Source organism: Botryllus schlosseri, chromosome 4 (genome assembly GCF_051294905.1).
Source record: "Botryllus schlosseri isolate E-star chromosome 4, Bs_hap1, whole genome shotgun sequence".
Taxonomy (NCBI): Eukaryota; Metazoa; Chordata; class Ascidiacea; order Stolidobranchia; family Styelidae; genus Botryllus; species Botryllus schlosseri.
The window spans coordinates 23920249-23930584 of NC_137239.1; the positions used below are offsets into that span (position 1 = coordinate 23920249).

At 41.4% G+C, this 10336-nt stretch overlaps 1 protein-coding gene across 1 annotated transcript; it reads left to right on the forward strand.

The window, feature by feature from the left end:
* Window positions 1–9008: 9008 nt before the first annotated feature.
* Window positions 9009–10336, forward strand: LOC145438331 (uncharacterized). Its single transcript, XM_080315729.1, has 2 exons — window positions 9009–9267; window positions 10116–10336. The coding sequence occupies exons 1-2, from the start codon at window positions 9027–9029 to the stop codon at window positions 10313–10315; spliced, it is 441 nt and encodes a 146-aa protein (XP_080171855.1). The 5' UTR covers window positions 9009–9026; the 3' UTR covers window positions 10316–10336.

Here is a 10336-nt window from a genome sequence, read left to right on the forward strand (position 1 = left end):
GTAAATATAGCAACATACTGGATCAGAGGTCTCAAACACGCGGCCCGCGAGTTCATTTTGTGCGGCCCGCGTCGGCATTTTGGATTTCGAAGTATTCGACAATATTCAACCGCCACATCATTAATTCGACTTGAGAACTTCAAATTCGCTCTAAAACCACTCCAAAAACCGAAAACTACTCATTAAACGTCACTATCACATCACTTTCGAAAGTTAGCCTGCAGTGGGAGATCAGCAAATACGTCACACTATCTGTTTATGATGTTAAAACATGACCTGCTGATGATTTGGGATTGAAAATTGTAATTTGGACTTGGGCATGACCTTTTGTAGAATTAGCGTATTCGAACTCGGACTGAATGCGTGATAAAATGAACATGACTCGAGTTGAGTCTGGTCAAACGTTACAATCAAATAACGACTTGTGACTCGGAACGCTGTGACTTGGTATACAACCACAGACGCAACAAACTACAAGACTGTGATGGGGAATATAAATATATCAAAAGGTCGTAGCCTGCGTTGCGTAGCGTATTTAGCTAGCTAAGCAGGCCGGCATGGCCACCATTGGCATTCTGTTGCCCCCTACTGCATAGTTAGTTACATCCTAAGTTATCTTGGGTGTCTTTATCCATGTTATTATCTCCAATCAAAGGTGGCGAGTAAGGTAGTGGTATACGCTAGGGATGGTGTGAACCTCTGAAAGGTTCAGGTTCGCGTGAACGTGAACCTTTTCGAAAGGTTCTGTGTGAACGCGAACGTGAACCTCATGACGTCACGTGACGTCATGTTGCCAATTCCAACCTTATCTTTCAATGAAGTGATTGCCTGTATTAATGTACAAGTATACACGATACCTAGCGACGACTCGGGCCACATAATGCCACAATTCTGAAGTACATATTGGCGTTTTAAACGTCGCTAAATGTATCAACTGAGGCAATCAAATGATATAATTCTCCCATAAAATCGGTATCGTCCGTGGCTTTACCAACAATTTCGACGACGACTTGCCAGGTAATATAAGCTTGCCGTAACGGTCTTAGCCAGTACTAACAATGTATTCGGTGTCTGAGTATTACTACATAGATGTTGAGCAGAGTGTAAAACAGGTTCTTATACTTGCTACCGATGTTAGGCTACCCCACAAGTAATACAGCTGTAGTCAACACCTCAATCGCATGGATTTGGTTTTAATGATACAGTAAACATATGAAGTCAAGATTGACGCCGTACGCCTGCTAGATTTGTTACATCAAAAAACGATATCATTCTCATTGATTGGTTGAATAAACATCATTCGCTGACTACATGTAGTGTATGTCGTGCGTGATGTTATGTGAGTCCGGGTCATCAAGCTCACTGCAGAGAGTCACTGAATATTCACGAACGGAAAGCTGGATACTTCGAGCAAACTTTCGTAACAAAGCAAGTATAATTTTTGAGATTGTCAAGGTGCATGCTCGTTTCGTGTTGATTTTTATGCTGTCAGCGCCATTCTAGAGCGTCCTCCCAGAAAATAGGTAAATCCAATCCAAATCCTAATCCGTTCTTAAAAAAATGTCTAATCCAAATCCAATCCAAATACGACAAAACTTCACAAATCCTGTTTTTTCAAAACCTAATCCTAATCCATGCTCATCTCTGCAGTGCAGAACCTACCAAGGTTCTGTTGTGAGCGCGAACCTCTAAATTTCCGAGGTTCACACACAGAACGCGAACGTCAACCTCACGTTCACACCATCCCTAGTATACGCTCCACAGCTCTAACACCAATGGATTCTTCGGCGACTGGACATTTCTATTCCTATGTCCTGTTCCAATAGTCGAAGGAGAATCTATAGATGATTTAATTTGACTTCGGTAATGAGATGATCAATAGCCTAGTTATCGGGAGTATGCCGGAAACCCAGATTCGGCTATATGCTGCTTCTATGCTCTGATATCAGATCAATCTTTGTTCAATGTTCATATCTTCAATTCTAAAATATTTTACCGAGGCCTACAATTCAATCTAATATTGTGGCACGTCAAATGTCCGCTAGCTGCAAAATGATAACTCGACAGATTTTACGATAGTCGTGACTCGTGATGCATTTATACGATCACACGGTGTCTATCCCTAATTATTTTGACACACTATGCCAAGTGTTTGCGATTGCGCATGTTCTTTGTTCTGTATTTGATGCTTTTAGAGGAATCAGCTTCCAATTCAACTGTCCTTTATTTCTATCTCGCTTTTCTACTCATTCTAATTGTCTGGTTTTAATCCTCATTATTTGATTATTACTGTTCTACTTTCGTATTCGCTTGCCTTTATATTTTCCTCGTTGCCTTTGCATCTTGCTCCTTTCAATCGAGCAACGGACGAGCAAGCACTATTGCGAAACTCGCTCGCTTGCATTTTTGTATTTCGAACAGCGGAATCTCAAGTCTACATTGTTCTTCGACTGCGGTCATTTGGTTGGATTAAATAGAATACAAGACTGATACGCAAGGTTTGCCTTGTCCACGGTGGCCTGCTAAATCGGCACTCATTAGATCGGAGTGTCGCGTCGAAACAATTCGCAATAATGCTGGTCTGGAATTAATTCGCCATAGTGAGTCTGGAAGCGATTCCCATTAAAGCTCCTTCAAGCCGATTTCTTCAAGACTATCTTCGAATCGGGCGCAGGCATTTTGTCTATATTCAGGACTCTGCTGCTCATCGAGGATTGGCCGACTCAGCTTGGCACAGAATCTGCTATATCTTTTGTTACATTCAGTTGAATGATGACGTTTTCTATTTGAACGGAACGGACGATTGCGATCAATTTCCCAATCTATACGTTTACCGTTGCGACGATCAAGATTCATTCGTTTTCGTCTTACAACGTTTGGTGAACAGTCGTTTCGATCAACTGCCATATTCAAGATCGTTACAAAGTTGAATGCTGTCAGCGCCGCCTCCACGATTGCGGCGATGGATTCATCTTCTCAAACGGCAAAGAAGTTTTAGCGACGGTGACAGGATTCTTCTGACATTGATTACCGCCATCAAGCACCTGGGACGAACGTTCGCGTCTGAGCCCTCGTTCTATTCTCCGTCATACAACGTTCTCAACGCTTGCAGATCTGCTGGACGCCTCTCTACCATTTTAAGGTGGTTTATTCTCGTCACTTGTAGAGTTGCTGGGAGGCCTCCGTACAATTGCAGGGGATTTGTTAGTATCACTAGTATAGAGTTTGCTGAACGCCTCTCTACAATTTTAAAGTGATTGGTTGTCATCACTAGTAGAGTTGCTGAACGCCTGTCTACCATTCAGGAGTGATTTATTGAACGTCGATATGATCGAAGGTTGTACGGCATCTAATACGATGGATATTTGTCAATTAACCTCGTCTATTGAAATGTAACTGTAACAGTCGGGGATTGAATCATCTGTTAGCCACTTCAGACCAAATTTAGTCGATCTGGGATCGAGTCACTTATCTTGATGGCTTTAATCGGCTGATCCACCGAACTATTTTGTTTCGACGTTGACTGGATGTGAGATAAGTATTACTTGCCCTTCTTCGTTTTGCGCTCGCAAAACCCCATGGTTCTCAGAAGTTGTGACGTGACCCCCAAAGGACCGTGCCATTTCGAATTGACATTTGTATTGTACAGTCGTCGTACCTGTGCGGTCACAGATTTGTGCACGCTTCATGAGTACTGACTCATCCGATCGTTTACATATTGATGCGATTCTGTTGACTGGGTTCAGTCAAATGGGGGAGTGTTTGCGATTGCGCATGTTATTTGTTCTGTATTCGATGCTTTTAGAGGAATCAGTTTCAAATTCAACTGTGTCCTTCATTTCTATCTCGCTTTTCTACTCATTCTAAGTGTCTGGTTTTAATCCTGATTATTTGATTATTACTGTCCTACTTTCGTATTCGCTTGCCTTCATATTTTCCTCGTTGCCTTTGCATCTTGCTCCTTTCCATCGAGCAACGGACGAGCAAGCACTATTGCGAAACTCGCTTGCATTAGCATTTTTGTACTTCTAACAACGGAATCTCAAGTCTACATTATTCTTCGACTGGGGTCATTTGGTTGGATTAAATAGAATACAAGACTGATACGCAAGGTTTGCCTATAGGCCTGTCTGCTGCACTAAAGTCCTATAGTCCACGGTAGCAGACTTTAGTGCAGCAGACAGGATTCGACGCCTGGTAAATCGGCACTCATTAGATTGGAGTGTCGCGTCGAAACACCAAGTACAACAATTTTATTCAAATATTTAAAAATGTAATGTTTTCGTGCTAGGCGTGAATTCACAATAGTAAATCACATTTTAACGATGCGTATGAAATGCCAGTCTACAAGGTCCGGTTAAACAGCGCCTATTCGCAAATACATTGAGTACCGCTATTATTCGTGCTGCGGCCCGCGGCGCCATCACAATCCAGGAAATTGGCCCGCGAGCACGTTTGAGTTTGACACCTGTGTACTAGATGTTGTAATTATGAATTACGTGCCCCCAGCTGTTGTAATTATGAATTACGTGCCCCCAGCTGTACAGATAAGTCCAACCATTTGGGGCAGAGAGAGGATTAAAAATGAGTAGTAATATAATGCAATTAGCAATATTCTTGACGTGATTCAGTCCTCGATTTGAAAATTGACCAACCTATGGGTGCCCAAGACCAGCGTTTGGAGTGGGGGACCAATCGCTGTTTTGGTTCTGATTCTAGCTACAACTCACGCAAACATGGTCTAGGCCAGTGTTTCGTAACCTTGTCGCCTGCGTCCCCCAAGGGGCGTTTTGGATTTCGAAGGGGACGGAAACGCTCAGGGAGCGATATGGCGGGCGCTGGGCTCAAGGGGGCGTTATGGGGGCGCTGAAGAAAAATAACGTCGCAGTAGAGAGTGCGATATGGACATAGTACAACAACAGTTCTATATTTCCCCGAGTTGTCATTGCAAATTACCATTCGATAAAATCTGTCAAATCTCGAAATATTTGCCGGCCATCTTTTCGCGTATGCAGTGGTTTATTATAATTCATGTAAAATGAATTGCAGGTATTTTTAAATCGCCAATTCCCCGTTAAAATACTACCATCACACTACCTCGGGTTATTTTTCGCAAGATGTTTTGAACTAAGTATTTAATCCCGCTGCGAACAGCGTGTCAAAGTCGAATAAAGGGGGCACAGTACCACTTTTAAGAGCGAGAGTGAGTGCCCTTTGTACATTAAAAATGCTTTGGCGCTTTGGGTCAAAATGATTAACTAAATATATTTACATTTGAGAGCTACAAAATTAAATCTTCAGAATCTTCATCGTATCGTAAAGGATGTTCAGTGTTCGTGACCCGCACCCCGAACGTTATATAATATGGATTGCTTTGTTTGGAATACATCAACGTTAAAGTTAATTGATCCGATGGTTGTTATGACAACCTTGATTTGATCCCGAATATAGCACGTACAATTATTATAGCATTAATTAGTCGAGTGGTTCTCGGGCGCGATTCAAGCTATTTCAAATAGTGAAGTCCCAACCCGTAAAGACCGACCGGACTTCGAACTGTTATCCCTTCTTTTTACAACCGTCCTTAAAATATGGGGGGGGGGGCTCCGAGTCACGAGTCAATCCACATTTCTGAAGCGACGAGTCAAGTCAAGTCATTTTTGCAGAGTGACTCGAGTCAAGTCAAGTCACGCGAGAAAGTTGACTCGAGTCATCCCAACACTGAGTCACATAAGGGTGCAAGTGTATACGAAACTGTTCACAAGCAGCCTGCATCTCGTTTCGGACAAGTTGTGTGTGAAAGTCTCCGCTGCTTTCACACGAAATTCGTTAAATTCCGACAGTTCAGTTAAGCGACACTTCGCAATATAATAAAGATTATAGCAAACCGGCAAGTCGCATATCTTTCAAAGAAAACGGAACAATCACATTCAAATTTTAATGGCCCTTGACAAGACTTCGCGAGTCTCGCCTTGGAGAAACTTCAATAGAACTACGTATATATATCTAACAGCATTAAATGAAGTTTACAATGTCACATTTGAGTTGCATGCAGTTTCCAAGATTGAATTTAGGGTTAATTATGATTTTTTAATGGTTCGTCGGCCACAACATTCATTTTGAAGTTTTACTGGACCGCAAGGTATTAAAGGTTGAGAACCACTGCTGTAGTGACACGTCGTGTGCAGTGGCGTACGCAGGGGAGTTTGAGGTCCGAAATCGAAAATCTGTCACCCCGAAAGGCAAATTTTACATTCAATATTTATACAACGAACGACTGAACTGGATCATTCTCAATGGCACGATGAATAAATATACAAACAATTTCATTTTTTCAATGCAAGGACATTTCCAATAGGGGTATAGGAATAGGGCCACTGTTCCAGCTGTTGACACAGATTGTGTCGCAAGATCGCGATGCCTAGTTCGAAACATTTTGTTGAGAAAGCCCATGTGTGACGGAACTGCTGTGTCGAGGGTGATTGTGATCTAAATCTACGCGCATGGAACACTTGACCCACATTTACACGCAATAAAATGACAACTGCATTTATGAAAACATATTGTCCACTGTCCATCTATCAAGCGCGAAGCGCATCAAGATATCATAAACGTATTTCCAGAGGTGGTCAAAGTAGTCAAGAAAGCTACTCAAGTAGAAGTAGCGACGAAAAAAATCTACTCAAGTACGAGTAGAAGTACTTCTTCCATAAGCAACCTAAAACTACTTGAAGTAGAAGTAGAATTGACCGACTTTAAAAGTACTCAAGTAAGTAAGTAGTTGTGAAAACGATCCTAATTTGTTCACGTGGATTGTATAAAAGTGCAAATTGAACTATGCGAAAGGTGATGAGCTTGATTCACATTGATGCATACCACCTGACCAGGTATCCAATTTTCGATAGCATAAGCATTCGTCCACATCATGGAATGAAAATGATAGGATTGGTATGGAAATGCGATACTTATTCTGTTTTCTCGAACAGCACGTTTTAGAAAATAGCATGGTATGGCGCCATCCCCCATATTATAAGGTCCGTATAGTTTAGTCGAAGAGCAATACGGAGAAGTTGTATAGGATACGGTGTAAACACTTTGCGCGATTAGTAAACGTTAATAAAAAATATGGTGGACCGCAAAAATGCCATATTGTGTAGCTTTATTTCCGGAAATTAAAGGCAATACTACACTCGCTTTTATACTTAATTATGCATGTTATCCATACAAAAGAACTGATTAAAATTATAACTCAAAGTATATGATAGTGGGAATTGAAATGAAACATAAATACTAGTTCTAAAAGTGGAACACGTTTTTCATGCCTTTAGTCCAGAAAGTGTCAGAGGTGGTATGCTGAAACAGCTCTAAAACTAACAAAAAATGTCAGAGTCCACTTTTCCAGGTTAGGAAGCGCCTTGGACATGCTAGATTACGATATGACAAGATTGCGAAACATCAGTTTCAAACGTTATGGTGAGCCATATATACTGCGATGAATTATTTCATATGGGCGAAGGGCGACAATGTGGTGTGAACTCAGGGATATCTAGATATCTAGTTCTAGATATCCCTGTGTGAACGGAATCACGCCAACCCGCTACCTAAATTATATTCATCGATATTTTCGTGAATTCATACTGGTAACGCCGCATCCACTGCGCGCGAGGCGCGACGAAAATTCTGGGCTTCACTCAACTTTTATGGAAATTAAATGTTGGTACTCCGTGAAAATAGTCCCGAAATTCCTCAGGCTATCTTCCTGGTTGGAAGATTGAACTACTTCTACTTGACAAACTGAAAATAGCGAGAAGTAAGTAAGTAGATCACAAAATATTATGAAGTAGAAGTAGAAGTAGCAAAAATCAGATCTACTTGAGTAAGTACCAGAAGTAGAGGGAAACTACTTGAGTACTTCGAAAAAGTAGAAGTACTTCGTAAGTGACCACCTCTGCGTATTTCTTAAAAGTACATTTACAATATTCAATTCTTCAATATATCGCTATGAGGACAACCGTGGAATATTGCTACACCAGCGCCTATACTCATCTTTCGTCAGCGCCCCGATATTGCCCCTGGCGGTGTTAGCGCCAAGGTAAACAACCACTTCGGTTTTGCATTGTCTTCATCAGACTCGTATTTGCGTGTCAAGAAGGCGTTAACAAATTGTGTATGTGCGTGCAGCGACCTGGTTGCATTCCCCGTGCTTGACATTCCGGCACAACGTTATGTAGGTCAACAAGCAACTTGGAGAATTGGTAATAAAAATCGACGAAATCAGATATAATGATGAGATTCTATTTTTATTATGGGTCAGGGATATCCAAATATCCCTGTTCTGTGTTGTGAGCCTCAACTGATGTATTGGCATTGGGCAACGCTCTCAAATAGCCGCCAAAGCGTGCTGATTTACTGTATCTCACTCAAATTTTACCCTATATTTAATCAAAATTCTCAAAAAAGAGGACAAAATCTCAAAAATAGGCCATTTGGGCGTCCTCCGAGGACACTCTAAAAAAAGTAAAAAAAGAGAACAAATCCTCTTAAAAGCGGACGTATGGTAACCCTATAATAAGGTACCATCAATAATTATTTAATTATTCCGGGATTTCGGATTTTCAAATATGGAAACCGTACTTACTAGCCTATACATGTTTGATACAGCATACATTACAGTGTTACATTACGCATTACTTATCTGATGCAAGGGAAATACGTAGCCTACGTGCGTATACTTGGAGTTAAAGGGCCAGCGATCAATCGAGCATTTATATCCCCTGCTTGCATCATGTAGATATCGTCAACAGAACTGTATGTTTAGTCCGAACTCCGAAGAATACATGGAATTCAACATCGATCAATAGTGCGTAACTCACGCACATTCTTTTTAGTTGCAAGATATGAACCAGCATGTGGTGTGTCGTAATCCAAACAGTACATCGTGTTTACTGTACAACGTATGCATGCACACTTCCATATATAAATATATGAAACAATTTCCCAAGATCAATTCCAAAAAACGGTATAGGATGAAGCTCGCGGTTGTTCTTTTGTTATTCTGTAGCTTCATCGCCTTGAGTCTGCAAGCGCGGACCAAGAGCTTACGGAAACCAAAATATAGGCAAAGGGGTAGCAAGTGGCTGGGGCCAAAAAAGAGCGTGAAAAAGGTTGCTGGAAGACAAAACGGCGCGACTAATGGTAACTTCTGGGGCAGGGCAACTTGGCGATCGGCATTATCGAAGAAACCCACGGGAAGCAAGGCTTACTGTCGTAAGAATAACATCAATAGCCTATGATGCTTGTCAAATGAGATCGTAATTACATCTCCGATGATATTTTATCCTTACATCAATCGGCAGACTCGGGAGATATTATAGGATACACAAGTTATTATAGCAACATCAAAAACTGCATCCAGAAGACAAGGCTGCAACTCATTTTTATCGCGGGTCACAGCTACTGTGGTTACCATAACCTAAGAGTATGCAGAATAATGATATCATTCATATCTTGTTCTTCTCAATACCAGTTTACATTATAGAATGTCCCTCGTTGCGCTCTCGCCACCGCTTTTCATATGGGTAAGATGGATCATTTCGTATGTTAGGGTTACCATCGTCCTCTTTTAAGAGGATTCGCCCCGTCTTTTGACTCTTTTGAAAGTGACCTAGGAGGACGCCTAAATGTCCTCTTTTTTAAGAATTTGTCCTCTTTATTGACCAAATCTTGGTTAATTGTACGTGGAAATTGGACTGAGACATAGGAAATTAGCGCTCAAGTAACGGCCCGAAAGGCTTTTCGGGACCTGAGCCAGAAAAAATGACCCTTTTCTCCGGTATTTCGGGAGTTGAGCAGGAAAGAGTTGACCCTTTTTTAGTCAACCAACCACAAACTCGGAAAAAATTAACTTATTTTCAGATTCCCAAAATATGGTAACCTTGTCATATGCTTGCTCCCGGTGTGTAGTTATATGAATTAGGTGCAATGAACATCGCTCGTGATTTTGTAATAATGGTGATTCGAATTTGGACCAACTATCTTCTCGTGAATTCTGGACATTATTTTCAGCATAGTTAACTCTGAAAATTGGCGCGAAACACCTTGTTTTACGTTCTCAGCATTTTTACAAATGGATCAATCGACATGCCTGCCGGGCCCAAAGCACAAGATGATGAAAGGTTCATGCGCTGATCAAAATCCGTGCTCGAATGAATACCAATGTGCTGTACCAGGAGCACAATGCGTTGAAAACGAATGTGGAGGGTGCCATGCCTGTTGGTATTTCGGCAGCCTAACGCTAGACGCTTGCAACAAATAAAATGCGAATTTGACCCAGCTA

Coding starts and splice junctions, on each gene's coding strand:
- LOC145438331 (XM_080315729.1), top strand. CDS start 9,027: ATGAAGCTCGCGGTTGTTCTTTTGTTATTCTGTAGCTTCATCGCCTTG. Junction 9,268..10,115: donor GGGAAGCAAGGCTTACTGTC/GTAAGAATAACA, acceptor TTACGTTCTCAG/CATTTTTACAAATGGATCAA.